Consider the following 18,389-nt stretch of genomic DNA (forward strand, 5'->3'; position numbering starts at 1 on the left):
CACACACTGCCCCTCCTCTGTCCTCTTCACACACTGCTCCCCTCATCTGTCCCCTCACCCACTACCCCTCATCTGTCCCCTCACACACTGCCCCTCATCTGTCTCCTCACACACTGCTCCCCTCATAATGCTGTTCTTCACAGCATAGAGCGCAGCAGTATCTTCTTCTCACCCCTCCCATTTACAACTGTATTATGCATAAGCTCCTCCCCTTTCACCCCCGTCATGTGACACTTACGTCACCGGACCTCCATGGAGCCCATACAGTCTAGCATTTACCGTGGTAGTTGGAGAGACGGAGGGAAATATGGGTGGGCGTAGCCAGTCACGTGCTGCTGTAGGGAAGCTGCACTCTAGGGGTTAATTGGGACTTGTAGCTTCACTGGAGAGAATGAAACTTTTTGATACTCTTTGACAGCTGGTGTGCAGCTGGTTGTGGGGAAGCGCTAGCTGGTTGTAGTTAGTGTTGCTATAAGAAGTGTAGTGATATACATTCCTATAGATACTGCAGAAGTCTGTAACTTATTATAGTGGATGCCTGCTGCAGCTCCATGTACGGCTCTAGTAACTGCAGCTAGAGGTGATAGAGCAGCATGGAGACTAGCTGGGGGATGTGCTAGACAGCAGGTATACATCAGTCTAGTTAGTGGACAGGCAGCTATGGAGAAAGAGAAGCGCTGGAAAGTGGAGGCGAAGAGCAGGGAGGAAGATGATGATGTGACATCTACTGGAGAACATGTTGAGAAGAGCCGTAGCGCGGCGAGACCCTCTGCTCCCCGCAATGTAAAGCCCTTGGATGTGGAGTCCTTGCTGAGCGCAGTGCAGGAGGTAGAAAGCGAAGAACTGCAGGGCACTGACCGTAGCGACAAAGGTAGAAACTCGGATGAAGATGGACTCCGAGAAAGGCATTTGATTAGTAGTGAAACAGCTGAAGACGCGACTAGCGGGGACGATGAGGGTGATAGTGGTGGTTCTGTCACTAAGTGGATGGTCAGGGATCCGTTTGTCTGTACAGGTAGAGAAGACTTCGGTTGCGAAGAAGGTCCTCTTATAAGACAGGCTGCATACAGGGAGATGGTGAGAGGCCGGGGTCAGGGTGAGGATGATGACTTGGCAGGAGAAGGTGCCGTGGGACCTACCAAAAGTTTAGATGGAGCTTGTCAGACAAAGGAGTGCAAAGCTGGAGCGTCTTATGAGAAATTTCCGGACATTGCTTGTTTGGCGGCGTCCTGTCCTGAGGGTGGTGGTGTGGACTATCCATATGCAGACCTCTGCGCAAATGAGTTCATGGTGATGTGCGACTTTGTTGCTGCTGATGACGACAGCCAGGTATGGAGTTATTTTTGGGTTCTTCCAAGGTTTTCCAGCACCGTGAAGGTCAGCTTATAATGACATAAAATAACGAAAAAGAGTAATACTCGCCTTACTAATGCCTCAACGCTGCTGTGTCCGTGCTTCCCTGCTGGTCTCTTCTGTCGTCAGAGATATTGCATCAACAAGAGGTGACTGCTGCAGCCAATCGCCAATGTCAGAGGTGTTGCATCTTGTGATTGGCTGCCAATCACCAATGTCAGAGGAGTTGAATCCTGTGATTGGCTGCCAATCGCCAATGTCAGAGGAGTTGAATCTTGTGATTGGCTGCCAATCACCAATGTCAGAGGTGTTGAATCCTGTGATTGGCTGCGGAGGTCACTTGTTCATACGCCACATCATTACTGGAGCCTAGTAAATGGAGGCCAGTGAGGGACCGAGGAAAGTGTTTGTACCGGAGTGCAGGGGATTATAGGGTGAGAGTTACTCCATTTGTTATTTTGTATCATTGTAACAAAGCGTTCCCATAGTATTTTTGATTATGCTGTGGGATTCCGTCTGGGATTCCGAAAATGGCACAGTGACGGAACCCCTGAATGACCTGAACCCTTCCCTGACATTAATGAAACAGACGCTACTTAGGTGCCCGTTTGACAGGGTTTCTGTTCATTTCCGTTATATTTGGAGCATACAATAGCGTAGATGACTTTATTCTATACTCATAGTAGCATAGAATGTAAGACTGAAAAGACACATGTCCATCCAGTTCAGCCTATTATCCTGCAATGTTGATCCAGAGGAAGGCAACCCCACATCCACAAAATAAAAGCCCATTTTTCTTACTAAAAGAAGCTTGAGGAAGGCTGCGAGGCTGAAATGTCGCTGTTACTTTTGTGTGATAGGAGAAAAAACTACAAACTTGATTGCATCCGTATATGCTGCCAGCCCTATGCTATACATCTATTGGATTTCTGTGGAGTAGAAGGTTTGAGGCTTCTTGACTGGCTTTGCATCTGGCGGCCTGACCGGATTTCAGAGAGTATTGGTGCTGCTGAGGCAATTTACATTTTGTATTCTAGATGTGCTGGGTGTCTGACACAAACAAACACACATCAATACTGAGGCAAAGAGGGAGGCTTCCCAGCTCAGCTAAATAGGGATGTAATTACCAAGTAAGCTGCAGCTGGGCTGTGAGCACTGAGCAGGGTTAACGAGTGCAGTGCTGATAGAAAGTAGAAGAAAAGAGTACATTCATACAGAAGGAGCAGAGTGATAGGAGCGTCTGCCCAGAACAGCAAGAGCGCGGCAGACATGGGTAGCAGACCTAACAGTCACAAGGGTTTAAATTGAGACTCTGTCCAGGCCAGTTCAATATTAGAACATCGAAATCCTCAAACTGACAAGCGTTGGATTATGTTAGTCATCCCCAGAGTATTGTCACATTGTTGGAGGCACATTATTTTCTAGAATGTCAGGATACTCTTCCATGTTCATGGTTGTTGCCACTATAATCAACGGACCAAAACCATGCCAAAACATCCTCAGACCATTATGGAACCTCCACTGTGCTTTGGCACAAACACAGTCAGGAAAATGGCCTTCCCTAGACGTACCCCACACCCAGATATGTCCATCTGATTTGAAGATGGAGTAGCGTGATTCGTCACTTCATAGAACGTTCTTCCATTGCTCAACCGTCCGATGACAACACTCCTTGCGGCATTGCAGAAGGGCTGATGCATTGCACTTTGTGATGCACTGATTGTGTTGCAGTAGCATAACCAATATATGTAATAGTGTGCAATTCCTGTCACAAATGATGGCCTCTACCTGCAACAGTCTACACCTAATGTATGTCTACACTGACATAGAAGGGGGTTCTTTAATGTAAGAGCAGTGAGACTATGGAACTCTCTGCCTAAGGACGTGGTGATAGTGAACTCACTAAAAGAGTTCAAAAGGGGCCTGGACGCCTTTCTTGAGCAATAGAATATTATATGTTATAATCACCTATGACTTCAGAACAGTTGATATAATCTGGGGATTTTCCCAATTGCCAGATTTGGAATCAAGAAGGAATTTTTTTCCTTGAATAGGGAAAATTGGCTTTTACCAGGTTTTTTTTTTTTTGCAATTTTGCCTTCCTCTGGATCAACATTGAAGGAAGGGGTAACAGGATGAACTGGATGGACATATGCCTTTTTTCGGCCTTCTACACAATGTTACTATGGTTTAGGACTAGAGATGAGAGAGCATACTCACTAAGGGCAATTACTCGAGCGAGCATTGCCCTTAGCGAGTACCTGCCCGCTGAGAAGAAAAGATTTGGGTGCTGGCAGGGAGCCGGGGGAATGGAGGGGAGATCTCTCTCTCCCTCTCCCCCCCCCCCCGCTCACTCCCGCAACTCACTGCTCCCCCGTGCCAGCAGCCGAATCTTTGCTTCTGAGCGGGCAGGTACTCGCTAAGGGCAGTGCTCGCTCGGGTAATTGCCCTTAGCGAGTATGCTCGCTCATCTCTATTTAGGACATGTGCTATGCTAATAAGTCATGATCCATTCTATTGATAAAGATGTCCAAATACTTGTGGTAGGATTGTGTATGCTCAAATGCGACAGATTTGTTGCAGGAATTTCTGTTCCCTACATCTGTTTTTTCCCTGCAGGCTTTAGCTATCCAACAGTTTTGGTCCTTGGCTCAAGACAAGCTGTGCATGCACACAGATTAGGTTGCTTTCACATTTGCGGCAGAGGTTGCATTTTCTCTATTCAGGGAGCAGGAAAGAGGAATCCCCTGGACGAATGGGTCCGTCTAATGATGTAACTGAAGAGTGACGAATGGATCCCATTGACTATAATGGGGGCGTTCGGCTTCCGCTCAGCTGGCCAGCATTATAGCGGCAGAAAAAGCTATGCATGCAGCTCTATTTCTTCCGGTGTTTTGTGCCGGACGTGCAACGGAACCTCCAACCAGCGCAGAAGTGAACCCGGCCTTATACACTCAAATGGTTTACAGTAACACTGTGACAAACGCCTGCCAAAATTTGAGTATAGGGAAGTCTGCACCCATCAGACATTTATGGCATACTGCAGATACGCCATAAATGTCTATGGTTGGAAAAAAAACTTTATTCGTTTTATGTGTTTAAGTTTTCTATTTCTCAGTTTTATTAATATTGTCTTTACAGCTGAGTGTTTCACAGGGAAGCAAGGTCCTTCTGGTCAGTGCAGTGACAGCAGAGTGGTGGTGGGTTGAACATGATGGGCACTGTGGGTATGTACCAGCTAGTCATTTGCGTGGCGTATGTGATGACGAGGATTCCGACCCAGATGACCCGTGGCAGGATGAAGAATATTATGGAAGCTATAAGACACTGGTGAGACACTTTGCTATTGTTTATACATATCAATACAATAAGCAGAAGTACGACTGTTTCTTTCTGTCACCTAGAAACTGCACTTGGAGATGTTGTCTGATCAGCCTCGTACACAGACATATAGGAATGTCATCATGCAAAACAGCTCAGCTCTGAAAGGCAAATGTATCCTTGACCTTGGATGTGGAACAGGGATCATAAGCTTCTTCTGCGCACAACTGGCAGAGCCTGAGATTGTGAGTAGCTAATCTACACGTATCATCCGTGTTGGTATTAAAGAGACCATAATCCTAGAAAAATCATTTGAGTCACAAGTATATATGAAAGAACGGCTGGTGGGAAAAATCTGTGCGTCTAATGTGATTTTTACTGTGGATTTTCAAATGGTGAAATTTTCATCAATTCCACTTCAAATCCGGGTCAGAATCCATATTAGACATGCAGATTTAAATGCTTTCTCTCACATATGCAAACACCTTAAGGCTGCTTTCACACGGCCAAGAAATTGCGCGACACTTGTGTATTTTACAAAACGCACAAATCTTGCACCAATATGAACCCCATTCTTTTGAATGGGCTCATATACATGAGCAATTTATTCCCCCCCCCCCCCTGCAGCACAGGAAAAAAAATTGTGGCATGTCCTGTCATTGGGCGTTCCCTCGGAACGCCTCGCCCATTATTGTCAATGGGGCCGAAAACGCATTGCATGGCATGCAAGGTTTCCCAATGATAATAGAAAACAGTTGCCGATCCTTCAAAATTGGCAACGCCACATCAAAATCAACATTTAGCACATGCCAAGTATGTCCACTTTCTTCCCTTTTATTTGCCTTTTGTATCGAACCACTTGCAGCACCGATTTGGGAGTGCCCTGGTATCAGCTGGCTCGGGGTTTAGGATAGAGAATTTAGAATTAACCTTCTCTTCACGATTATTTTACCCTCGCTTTGGTCCTTGACGACTTCCTGGTGTCCATGTGAGGCGTTGTTGGCAATAACACGGAGGCATCCTTGTTTGTCTTCAGCTATTAAATCCCATCGACATAAGATACACCTCATGGCCATTGTGGAAATTAGTTTAACTTCCCTGCTGTTGTTCTGCTGGGTCAAATGGTCCACTATGGCAGATCGTTGCTGATGCCAGACATAACCCAACGCCTTCCTCTAGGATCAACTACACGTGGCCAGACACTGTGTGATCTTCTTTCGGATGTCTGTCCATGTTTGAAGCAGTCTTGAATAGCCAACAAATGCAACTGTCTCAGAAATACTGGCACCAACAATGTGTTTGTGGTCAAAGTCACTGAAGTTAGCACCCATGACTGCCAAATATTGCCTTCTGCTGTGTAGAGGGGAGGTCGGCAAATTATCTGAGAGCAGATCGTGACGTGGCCATCATGTGGTACTGCGTTACCGATCACAGGATATCAGGTGACAGCTATTAATAATGTACTGATCGTTCAGTGTACCGATATTATTCTCTTTGGATTCATCCCTGAGCCTGTTTAAAAAAAAAACAAACTTGCATGTGTCAATTCAGTCTGTTGCCCTACTTTTTCACTAAGGACTCTTATAAGTTTTGATGTGATTTTCTAAAAGAGGACTAGCCACTAAGATGCCATTGTGGCTTGCAACAGTGTTTATCCACTAATATGTCCGTAAGACTAAAGACACACTGTCTGGTGCCACATGTAGCCAAGCACGTGTCATGGCCAATGACTACATGCTTTTACAGAAAAAGAGTTATGCCATTGGCCACACCAGGTAGCCATGCTGTGGCCGTAGCCTTTCTGTGCTCTCTGTGAGTGACCACAAGTCTATTTCTCACAGGTATATGCAGTAGAAGCAAGTGAGATTGCTGAGGAGACGCGAAAATTGGTAGACAAGAACGGGTACTCAAGCATCATCCAGGTTCTGTGCCAGAGGGCAGAAGAATTGCAGTTGCCTACCAAGGTTGACATCCTTGTGTCTGAGTGGATGGGAACTTGTCTGCTGGTATGATTCTCAGACATTTTTTTTTTATCTCGATTTTTAGTGATTTTTCATATGCAATTTTTTTGTCTTTCACTTTATAGAGCTGTTCACAGAATCCACATTTATCACCTCTCCCCAGGGTAACTGTTAAATGTCTGATTGCTGGGACCCTCACAAGAACAGAAAAGGAGGAGCTTCCATAGGGCGGCAGATGAGCACATGCATTACCAGTCCATTCAATTTTATGGGCTTGTTGGAAGCAGTCAACTGCCCTTCAGCAGCCGCGGAGGGTTAAAAGGAGGAGCAGCAGAACACCTACCGCTCCTTCAAAGCTCCTCCTTGCTTCAGGACCATGGAGAGAGAAAAGGGGGAGGGGGGTGCTCAGGATCCCTGTTCATGTAATAGCTGGGGGTTCCAGCAGTAGAACCCCGGGCAATCACACATTTATTGCCTTTCCTGTGCATAGGTGTCAATTTTGTAGATCTGCAGCCCTTTAATTTCAGAAATCAGCTGGGGTCTCAACAGCAGGACCCAAAAACCAAAATTGATCAAAACTTGTGGCATGGCTTTCTGACATGTCAAAAGTTTCTGAAAAGTGTAGCTACTCTTTAAGTTTGTTTTTAACCTAAAAGGAATTCCATAGTAATATTACAACCTGTGAAGTCAGGTCTGCTGAAGAAACTTCCACTTGGATAGAATGCTGCCTTTAATGATCACATAAAAAAAATGGTAGAGCATAGGCCTGTTAAGATTATGCATTATTTCTTAATTTCTTCCATGCCAAACCCATTTCAAACTCTTCCATCTACAGTTTGAATTCATGTTGGAATCCGTTCTCTTAGCTCGTGATATGTGGCTGAAGGATGATGGGGTGATGTGGCCAAGCACTGCTTGTGTCCACCTGGTGCCGTGCAGTGCAGACAAAGAGTATGCTTCGAGAGTCCTTTTCTGGGACTCTCCTTATGGGCTGGACTTTAGTGTCTTGAAGTAAGTGTCAATAGCAGCACGTATGTAAATGATAAATAGAAAGCCCTTTGTACTAGGAAGAATAATAGATTTTACTTAGCATAAAATCTTTCTCGTAGGGAGGACACAGGAACTATGGGTATAGGTTGCTGACAAGAATTAAAATGTAGGTCCTGCTATGCATGCTATACCCGCCTACAGGTGCTGTGCTAATTAGTTTGTGCCCCAGCAGTAGGAGAAGTAAAGAAAAAACAAAACAAAATTAGTTGAACAACTGTCAGTTGCCTTAGTGGTCAGCAATGCCTTGCATCTCCCATTTGGGATGACGAAGAGAGTCTGAGTGCCTGCCAGGAGATGTGACGGACAGGTACAGGCGGATGACCCTCACCACATCCAATTTGTCTCCCTGGGGTAGTGGGAGAGGAGCAAGAGGACGGTAATGCCTAATTTAGACAGAACGATTACCGCTCAAAAGACATCTTTTGAGGGATAATCGTTGTGTGCATTTACATGGCAAGATGATTGCTCAACATTCGCTCAAACGGCAGTTCGAGTGACAGTTTTCAGTGTTCAATTTGCATAAGTGTGTAAATGAAGGCTCACGCTGTATGCAGAATGCAAGCGGGACCGCTATCTTCTGCATACAGCTGTTGTCTTCTTGGAGCGCTCAGCTGATATACAGCTGAGCGCTCCGAGCAGGGTATGCAGAATACAGGCAACCCCGCAGTGATTTTCAGGGAAGGGCTTTAAATATAAGCCCTTCCCTACAAATCATGTATAGCATGTGTTAAAAAAATATATACTCACCTCTCCGCCGCTCGCTGCCTGTGATTCGCTGAGCGTTGTGACCAATCACAGGCAGCGCTCATCTGTCATTCATTGAATGACCGAGTGCTGCCTGTGATTGGCTGAGCGCTCAGCCAATCAGATACAGTTTTTTCAGCAGGCGGGGATTTTAAATCCCTGCTTCATGAAAGAACTTCAGAGCAGTGCAGGGAGAAGATGTGGCTACACGCAGCTGAGCCCCGGCAGCTGAGGAGAGGTGAGTATATATTTTTTACACCAGGGATATATTTAAAACCCTTCCCTGAAAATCACTGTGGGGGTGCCGGCATCCTATACTCTTGCTGTGTTCACGGAGCGCACAGCTAGTATACAGCCGAGCGCTCCGAGCAGGCTCTGCAGAACACAGCTGGAGCGCAGTCTTCATACTCCGGCTGGATACCAGCTAAAACGATAGTATCAGCAGTATCCCGCTGAGAACTCAGCGTGCGGCACTGATAAGGCCCATCGTTCTCTTTCAGCTTGCTGAAAGAGAACGATGAACGACTCGTTAACAAAAACTGCATGATGTTTGTGCAGTTAAACGCAATGATTCTCACTCAAAAGACATCTTTGAATGAGAATTGTTGGGTCTAAATGGGCCTTAACACAGTCCTTTTGTTCAGGTTGAACACGGAAACAATCTTTGGCAGTTGAAGTACTGGACACAAGACTTTGTCCTAATGAAGGATCCAAAAACGTGAAGGATAGCAAAGATGCCAATTACGAGACTTTCTTGATGCAAGTTACCTTTGAGGAAATACGTTGCTTTGGACACAGCCCTTAAAGGGCTTGTCCGCCGCCCAAACTGATTTTTTTTTTCTCCCATGAATGCCCTGTAGAGGAGAAACATCACACACAACAGCTTTTCCCATAAAAAACGATATTTTGCTCACCTTTTTATTCCTTTTCTTCCCTTTATAAAGCTTGCCTGCAGAATCTTTCAAAGATGGCGCCGCTGGGTAGTTCCCATGATGCACTGCTGCCTCTCTCTCCTCTGCGTGCGCGCTCCCGATGACGCCGGTCACATGACTGGAGGACCGGCGTCATAATGCAGACGCACGCTTCACTGCTTTGAATGGAGCCGGCAGCCGGCCGGCCCCATTCAAAGCAGTGAGAGGGCAGGGAGAGCAGTGCGATCTCCTGCTACTACTCTGACAGCTTTTAGCAGGAGATTCCTTCATCTTCCCGGCATGTCCCCTCATCACTGGACACTGTGACAACAGTGTCCGAGTGTCCAGTAATGAGGGGACATGCTGAGGAGATGAAGAAATCTCCTGCTACTGCTGTCACAGCAGTAGGAGCAGATCGTGATCTCTAGCAGCACTTTCAATAGCAGAGGATCGCGATCCTCTGCTATTGAAAGTGAAAGTAGCACCAAGCATGACACACACACATGCCCCCCCTCACAGTGCCCACACACAGCGCCCCCTCCACACTGCCCCCACACACATGCCACCCCACAGTGTCCCCCTCCAGTGCCCCCCCCCCCCCCCGACAGTCCCACCCCCCTTCAGTGTCCCCCTCCCCCGCAAGCCACCAGCTGACAGCTCCGACCAGCAGCCCCCCCAAGCCACCAGCTGACAGCTCCGACCAGCACCCCCCCCAAGCCACCAGCTAACAGCTCCGACCAGCACCCCCCCCAAGCCACCAGCTGACAGCTCCGACCAGCAGCCCCCCCCAAGCCACCAGCTAACAGCTCCGACCAGCACCCCCCCCCCAAGCCACCAGCTGACAGCTCCGACCAGCACCCCCCCCCCAAGCCACCAGTTGACAGCTCCGACCAGCACCCCCCCCCCCCAAGCCACCAGCTGACAGCTCCGACCAGCAGCCCCCCCCCCCCAACCCAAGCCACCAGCTGACAGCTCCGACCAGCAGCTCCCCCACCTTCCCCCTCCCCCCGATCTCGGGAGTACTGACTGACAGGTCTGTCACCCCTACACCTCCCCACCCACAGCTCGCAGCACCCCTCCCCCGTGAGAGACCGGCACTCCACTCCTCCACTCCCCTTACCTGTCAGCTGAAGATCCCGCGGCTGCGCGTCCCCTGCAGGCAGGCCAGAGCTTCCTGAAGCAGCCGGCCGAAGAAGATCTACTGCGCATGCGCGGAGTAGAAGAAGCGCGTCCCCGTGCAGAGAACACCTGGAGCTGGCCCGACAAGAAGAGGAGAAGACTTGTCGGATCCAATGGCAACCGAGAAGCAACACAGGGGGGGGCACCCCAAAAGGTAAGTGAATAACTTCTGTTTGCCTAATTTACAATGCACAATGTATATTACAAAGTGCATTGTATTGGGCAAACAGAAGTAATGAGATTCATTCTTTATGGCCGGACAACCCCTTTAAAGACTCGAAAAGGGAAGCTGGGACGGCATCCAACACTAGGTTAAAATCCCATACAGAAACACGGGGTTTGTATGGAAGTGCTGTGTGCGCCACTTTCTGCAGAATCTTGACGTGTGACTTGGATGGTAAAAGTCTTTGGATAAGAATGGATAAGATAGAGACCTGACCCTTAAGGGAACTACGAACCAAACCAGAGTCCACACCAACCCTGGGAAAATAGATGATCCGGGGACGTCACATTTAGGGGCAGCCCAGTAGGGAGGGCCAGGCATAAGTAGACTACGCTCTGGGTGAACGGGGATCTCCATAGTGGGGCCTTAATCAGTGGGAGGATCTCAGCACAGAGACAGGACATCGTGAATTAAGGGCCGGGGCCTAGGGGCCAGGTACTCAAGAAAAGGATATAATTACCTGTACTGAAGCCAGAAAGGTACTTCATCACCGTTTCCTGCCATGCTGAGGCAGATTTGCGCCTCCCTCTTAAGATACCTTCACACGGGCAAGCCCAATATTGCGCTTATCAATGTGTGTTTTACCCGCGCATTTTTCATGCAAAACCGCCTTGCATCACTTCTCTAAAAAACTGATCCTCTGACGCTTATTTCACGTGTGGAGGAGGATCGCCAAGTGTTTCCCATTGATTTCAATAGGAAACATCACATTGCATGGCATGCGATGTGTTTGACTGTCCTATTGAAAACAATTGGGCAATGCATTGCGAGGGATGTGAAAAAATAGGACATGCAGCGATTTTTCTTTTCTTTACACCTCGCAGCATTGCTGTTAATGGGAAATAAAAAAATTTGCTAATGCGTATGACTCCATTCAATGCTCAAAACTTGTGCTAGAGTCACGCTCGTGTGAATGGAGCCTTAATGACATAAAGCCAAAACTCATTTGGGTCAACCACCTAGCAGCAGCCTATACCCATGGTTCCGGTATTCCCCAATAAAGCAACCAAGAAAATGTGTTGTAAGTTACTGCAACACTAAAAACAATGCTCGCAATTCTTGGCTTTCGGGGTCAAATGTTGGTACTGACTATTGGGGTTTGTTTGCATTACATATAGTAATTGAATATTTGGTGTGACCACCGTTTGTCTTCAAAACAGCATCAATTCTTCTAGGTACACTTGCACACAGTTTTTGAAGGAAGTAAGTAGGGATGTTGTTCCAAATATCTTGGAGAACTAAAAACAGATCTGTGGATGTAGACTTGTTCAAATCCTTCTATTTCTTCATGTAAACCCAGACAGACTCGATGGGGTTGAGTTCGGGCTTCTGTGGGGCCATATCATCACTTCCAGGACTTCTTGTTCTTGTTTATGCTGACAATCATTCTTAAAGGGGTCTACCAGGAAGTGCTTGCTGTTTGTGCCAGGGTTGCAGCGGAAACCACTGCTCCGACCTCAGTGTAGTGAGTGGCGCTTGTAATTGCAGTCGCAGCTCTCATCGAAATCAATGAGAGCTGCACTTATAATTGCAGGGGTAGATCCCATTTATTTCAACGAGCGTTGTGCCTGTAATTATGAGCCACAGCCACAACCCAGGGGTTTGGAGCAGCGGCTTCCATTCAGACCCCGATCCTGACAGCTGCAATCCCATGGAAAACCCCTTTAAAGGACTTTGGCTGTATGTTTGGGGGTGTTATCCTGCTGCAGAATAAGTTTGGAGGCAGTCAGACGCCTCCCTGATGGTATTGTATGATGGTTAAGTATTTGCCTGTATTTCTCAGCAATGAGGACACCATTAATCCTGACCAAATCCCCAACTTCATTTGCTGAAGTGCTGCCCCAAACTTGCCAGGAACCTCCACCATGCTTCACTGTTGCCTGCAGACACTCATTGTACCATCCTGCAGCTTTTTGGCAAACAAAGTGCCTCCTGTTACATATTTTGACATTTGATGGCCTATCTGCAAGATAAGCCATCAATAGTAGATCAGCGGTGGTCTGCCATCCAGGACCTCTGCTAATCATCTATTTGCTAATCATCTATTTGCTAGTCCAGCATATTCGTGCACCTAGACTAAAACATTTGAACAATACTGTTTATTAACTAGTGGCATTACTAAAACTTGTTACCAAGGTCAAAATCATATCACTAATAGTTTAAAGGAGTCGTCCAGTTGTAAACTTCTGATGGCCTATCGGCAGGATAGGTTATCAACAGTAGATCAGCAGTGGTCTGCTGCCCAGAACCCCTGACGATCATCTGTCAGTCGGCGTGCTTGTACATCGGCTGTTTTCTGCTGGCAGTAGACAGCTCCGTTCTAACTGCAGTGGCCAGGCTTGGTATTACAGGCGAGGTTCCCATTCACTTCAATACCAAGCCTGGCTACTGAAGTGGGAACAAAATTGTCTGCTTCCTGCAGTAATTGGCTAGGTGTACGAAGTTGCTGGACCTGCGAATGGACTATCTGCAGAGAGCCATGGGAGCCGACCACCACTGAACTACTATTGATAACCTATCCTGCAGATAGGCTATGAGTAGTTTACAACCGGACCACCCCTTTAAACACAAAAGGTTATAATAGGTACAAGAGTTTGACACTATGATGACAAACCATGGTGCTCCATACCCTCAAAGTAGCGCGAATCCTTGCTTGAGCTGAAGTCTAAAGCAATCTAGGAGAGAGAGATTGACTAGGAATCCATTTAAAATGCTGTAGAACTGTCACATTATTAATCTTCACCTCTTTCTTCTACCCACAGGCCTATGGCCATTCAGGAGTTCTTTTCCAGACCAAAACCAGATTATGTATTAAAACAAGAGGACTGTTTGTCTCGGCCTTGCACCTTGCTAGATGTCGATATGAAGACACTAACCATAGAAGACCTAGAGGTGATAGCCATTTTTCATTTGGAGTCTTTTGATTGGACGTTACTATTGTATTTTGAGAACCTTTTTGTTCTCTTTAGAGAATGAGTGGCGAGTTTCAATTCCATGTGGATCGTGAGGGCACCTTTCATGGATTTACTGCTTGGTTCAGTGTCCAGTTCCAGAATATTAATAACCAGGAACAAGTGGAATTGGATACTGGCCCCTTTAACCCGTACGTAAAATAATAAATGGTTTTTTAAAGTCATATTTGAGTATTAACCCTTTTTAATCCACTGCCTGACGTCTGAAGACATTCTGATTGAAGGCTGTAAAGCTCTGATGTTAGAAGACATCCGGCAGGGTATTCTTACTGTATATTACTGGCCGCTCTGTTGTTGGGGGGGCCTCTCAGGCATGTCACATACCGCAGTACTGGCTCTAGCCAGCAGATGGAGCCATTGTATAATGGCAGAAAGAGAAAGCCCCCTAGGAAACCCTGCATCCAATATTGAATTGCAAAGGGTTAAATTGCAGCCATGTACATGTAGATGCCCTCTACACTGGCCAATTTATAAAAACCCAAGACTTGGATAGTTTCTAAAGTAAAATCTAACCTGTAACCATGTTTGCCACTTGAAAATTTGAATAATATGCATAAATAGCAACAGTCAGTGGTCGACAGGCACAAGTCTTCTTAGCGTTACGTATTTTATGGTTGCTACAGGGGTGCAACTTGCATTGGAGAGCATGTGGATGCTTATCCATGTGCTGCTTGAGTTTTGCAGGCAGTGAACATTGCATGTCCTACTCTCATCTTTGATACGGACCAGAATAGGGCATGCAATTTTTTCCCACTTGGAGCTCATGTGAATAGCCCAGTTGGCTATAACCGGTTCATGTGCTGTCCATGAAATACACAGATGGGATCTGAATTTGAGTTATTTTGCAGTGGCAGATTTTTGGTCCATCGTGAATGCTGATCGGCGCATGTTAATGGTAATTCCCTACACATTTAACAATCAGTATGACATAAGAGAAAATGATTTTTTTTTTTCTTCTTAAAAGGCTTATTCACACAAAACGTATTTGAGCTGTATATTGCGCATGCAATACTCAGTGAATATAATCCATTGATTTAACCCCTTGAGTGGCGGGTTTCCTACCACCCTGTCGTGCCCACCAGGGCAGGTTTTTTAAAATGGTCTAATCATTGAATTTCAACTAATTTTGCAGTTGCGTCTCAAGAGCCATAACTTTTTTCATTTTTCCATTGACATGGCCATATAAGGGCTTGTTTTTTGCGGGACAAGTTGTGATTTTTTAAACAGGGGGGAGGAAAAAAAGAAATGGGGAAAAAAGAAAAAAGGGGGCCATGTCATTAAGGGGTTAAATAATGTATTAACTTCCTTCTCTGGGTCATTATGACGCATGGATACCACATGTGTGATTGTATTTTTGATTTTTTACAAAGTAAAGGGAGACAAGTGTTTTTATAATTTTTTTAATAATTTAACTTTTTTAATTTATTTTTTTATTTTTTTTGTCCCTTTAGGGGACTTCCACAGGGACCCATCAGGACCCCTGATCACATTCCGGGGGTCCGATGGTGACAGCCCTTTACATGCTGCAGTGACAGCCCTTTACATGCTGCAGTCACATAGACTGCAGCATGTAAAGCGTTAACACAGCAGAGATCGGAGGTTTTCTCTGATCTCTGCTGTAAGAGCAGGTACCTAGCTGTCCTCTGACAGCTAACAACCAGCTCTCCCTGCCACAGAGACCATCGGCTTGCTTCTGACAAGCCGATGGTCTCTATGGCAACCTGTAAACAAACCAGTGCAGGAGATTGCCGGCATATCGGCAATATCTTCTGCTGGTTTTTCAAAGCCCTTGCTTTGTTCTCTGTGGGTCTGTGCAGGCAGAGCACAATGTCACAGCTTGTGGCATTGTGCTCTGCAGCTCCCATAGTGATACATAGCCTGGAAATCTTCCGGGCTATGTTGCTATGAGCAGTGGAGCTCGTCCCGGAAAATTTCTGAGCGTGCCACTCAAGGGGTTAAATGAGTTCATTCACATGAGCATATTTTGTGGGTGCAAAAAAAAAACAAAAAAAAAAAGGTTCTATTTTCGTGCATATTGCACATATTAAAACAAATTTAACTTACTGTATGTACTAGAGTATTACTAGAGTAGGAGACCCAAGTATAAGCAGAGTCAATAACTTTTACCACAAAAAACTGGTAAAACTTATTGACTCTAGCATAAGCAGACCTATACTCGAGTATATGCTGGGTAACAAAAAAAAACTTCCATACTCCCTTCCTAGCCGGCGTTTGAGTCCCCGGTGGTGGTGCGGAAAGCTGCTTTCGAATTCTCCCCGCTGTCATCTTCCTGCTCTGCTTTCGAATTCTCCACCGCCAGCACTGTGGACGTAAGCGCATAATTCGGCATGTTTTTCAGCACAAAAAATGTGCTGAAAAACTCGGCTTATACTTGAGTATATACGGTAATTGCCTATAGAAATCAGTGGGAGCATGCTTGAGTGTGCAAATACGCATAACATATGTGCGCACATATATAGTAAAACGGGCACATGCGAGTGTGAATGCGCCTACACCTGTTTGAAGCCAGCCTTTAGACCGGTTTCACAAGGGCGACAAAAATCGCAGAAACTATCTTGTGATGCAACAGTGCTACGAATCGCCTGTATGTGAAGCCCATGCTTTCCAATCGGTTCCTTCACATTAGCGATGTTTTGCAGGCTGCTACATTGCGAGGAAAAAGAAAAATCGCTGCATGCTAAATATTGCTGCAATCTGCGATGTTTTGTAGCCCATGTTTACCTATGGAGCCTTCCTGTTGCATCACATGAAAAAATAGATTATACCTACCCGATAATCGGGTTTCCAGTAGTCTCCACGACAGCACCAATTGAGATTGCCTCCTCCTGCTAGGACAGGAACATACTGAGAGGTTAAAAGCTCCCCCCCTTCCCCACATTCCTTAGTGGATTCTAACGAATTGCCGGGGTAGGAGCTTAAATTAAATTCTTTCCCTAAGTGGGATTTTTTTTTTTTTAATTTTTTGAGGGGAAATTATATTCTATAATTTCTTTTCTATCCATTTAGGGGGGGGGGGGGGGGTACGGGTGCTGTCGTGGAGACTCCTGGAAACCCGATTATCGGGTAGGTATAATCTATTTTTTCCCCAGTCGTCTCCACGACAGCACCAATTGAGATGTACCAACTAAAGTTTCCCTAGGGTGGGATTGCTGCCGAGAGGACTTTGCGGCCGAAGGCCATGTCCTCGTCCTGCTGCACTTTTACCCTATAGTGTTTAACGAACGTGTGGGGTTTCTTCCAGACTGCGGCTTTGCATATCTGCTCGACCGAGCCTGAGCTATGTTCGGCCCATGAGGATGCTACTGCCCTTGTAGAATGGGCTTTAAGAGCTAAGGGGATTTCCTTCCCGAGGGCTTTATAGGACTCTATAATGGCCAGGCGGATCCACCTGGCTATGGAGTTTTTTTGCCGCTTTGTTCCCTTTATTTGGGCCACTGAACTGGATGAACAGGTTGTCGTCCCGTCCCCTGTGGCTTGTCGCATCTATGTAGCCTAGGGCTGCTCTCCTAACGTCCAGGCAGCTTAGGGTTTTTTCTTCCTCGTTTTTAGGTTTACTAAAAAATGAGGGAATTATTATGTCCTAGGACCTATGAAAATGTGATACCACTTTTGGCATGAAGGCAGGGTCCGTTTTAAATACTAATTTGGTGTCCGAGATTTTTAGGAACGGGTGGCGAATGGATAAGGCTTGAAGCTCGCTAACCCGCCTTGTGGACGTGATGGCTACTAGGAAAACGGTCTTGATCGTAAGCATTTTTATCGGTAGTGCTTCGATCGGCTCGAATGGTTCCGCTGTCATGGCCCTTAGGGCCCAATTAGGGTTCCAGTCTGGAACAAGGTTTATGGGTCTAGGTCGTAATCTAGCTGCTGCTGTCAGGAACCTGTTGACCCATCTATTGTCCGCGAACTTTGTGTCGCATATGGCGCTAAGGGCTGCGACCTGGACCTTCAGGGTACTTGGAGAGAGGCCCATCTGTAGGCCCTCCTGCAAGAACTCTAAGATCAAAGGGATGTCCGGGATAGAATCCCCGGAATCCCTTTCCTGTCTCCATGAGGAAAACCTTCTCCAAACCTTCTGGTAGATAAGGTGGGTCGTCTTTTTTCTGCTGGACATTAACGTTTCTACCACTCTCTCTGAGAATCCCTTCCCCTTTAGTGAGGATTCCTCAAGAGCCATGTTGTTAAGTGGAGTCTGTCTAAGCCCGGGTGGTTCAGTGGCCCCTGTGATAGCAGATCTGTCCAGGTAGGAAAGGTGACTGGGTCCTGGACACTCAACGTTGTCAGAAGACCGAACCAACTTCTCTTGGGCCAGAAGGGGGTCACCAGGATTAGCGTGCATACCTGGGTTCTGAAATGTTGTAAGACTCTGGGGATCAGCGGTATCGGAAGAAAAGCGTACGCCAGCCCCTCTCCCCAGTCCTGGCCTAGGGCGTCTATTGCTGTAGGACGATCTCCTGGCCGGAGGAAGAAGAAATTGCCTACTTTGGCGTTCTCCCTGGTTGCAAACAGGTCCAATTGTGGGATCCCCCATCGGTTGGTCAGGGTTCTGAATGCTTCCAGGGTGAGAGACCATTCTCCTGGGTCTATTTGCCTCCTGCTGAGAAAATCCGCTTTTTGGTTTAGCATCCCCTTTAAGTGTGTTGCCGTGATCGAA

At 46.5% G+C, this 18,389-nt stretch overlaps 1 protein-coding gene across 2 annotated transcripts in view; it reads left to right on the plus strand.

Annotated features, from left to right (window-relative positions):
* Window positions 1-244: 244 nt before the first annotated feature.
* Window positions 245-18,389, plus strand: part of PRMT2 (protein arginine methyltransferase 2) — a 28,503-nt gene continuing 10,358 nt past the window's right edge. The window contains exons 1-7 of one of the 2 annotated variants that reach the window (XM_066575720.1): window positions 245-1,329; window positions 4,495-4,683; window positions 4,758-4,919; window positions 6,516-6,680; window positions 7,471-7,646; window positions 13,505-13,634; window positions 13,712-13,845. In XM_066575720.1, coding sequence (XP_066431817.1) covers window positions 535-1,329; window positions 4,495-4,683; window positions 4,758-4,919; window positions 6,516-6,680; window positions 7,471-7,646; window positions 13,505-13,634; window positions 13,712-13,845 — 1,751 coding nt within the window. In that variant the 5' untranslated portion in view covers window positions 245-534. The remainder of the gene's footprint in view (window positions 1,330-4,494; window positions 4,684-4,757; window positions 4,920-6,515; window positions 6,681-7,470; window positions 7,647-13,504; window positions 13,635-13,711; window positions 13,846-18,389) is intronic. The other variant, XR_010786368.1, reaches the window with a different exon arrangement.

This window comes from Eleutherodactylus coqui, chromosome 8 (genome assembly GCF_035609145.1).
Source record: "Eleutherodactylus coqui strain aEleCoq1 chromosome 8, aEleCoq1.hap1, whole genome shotgun sequence".
Taxonomy (NCBI): Eukaryota; Metazoa; Chordata; class Amphibia; order Anura; family Eleutherodactylidae; genus Eleutherodactylus; species Eleutherodactylus coqui.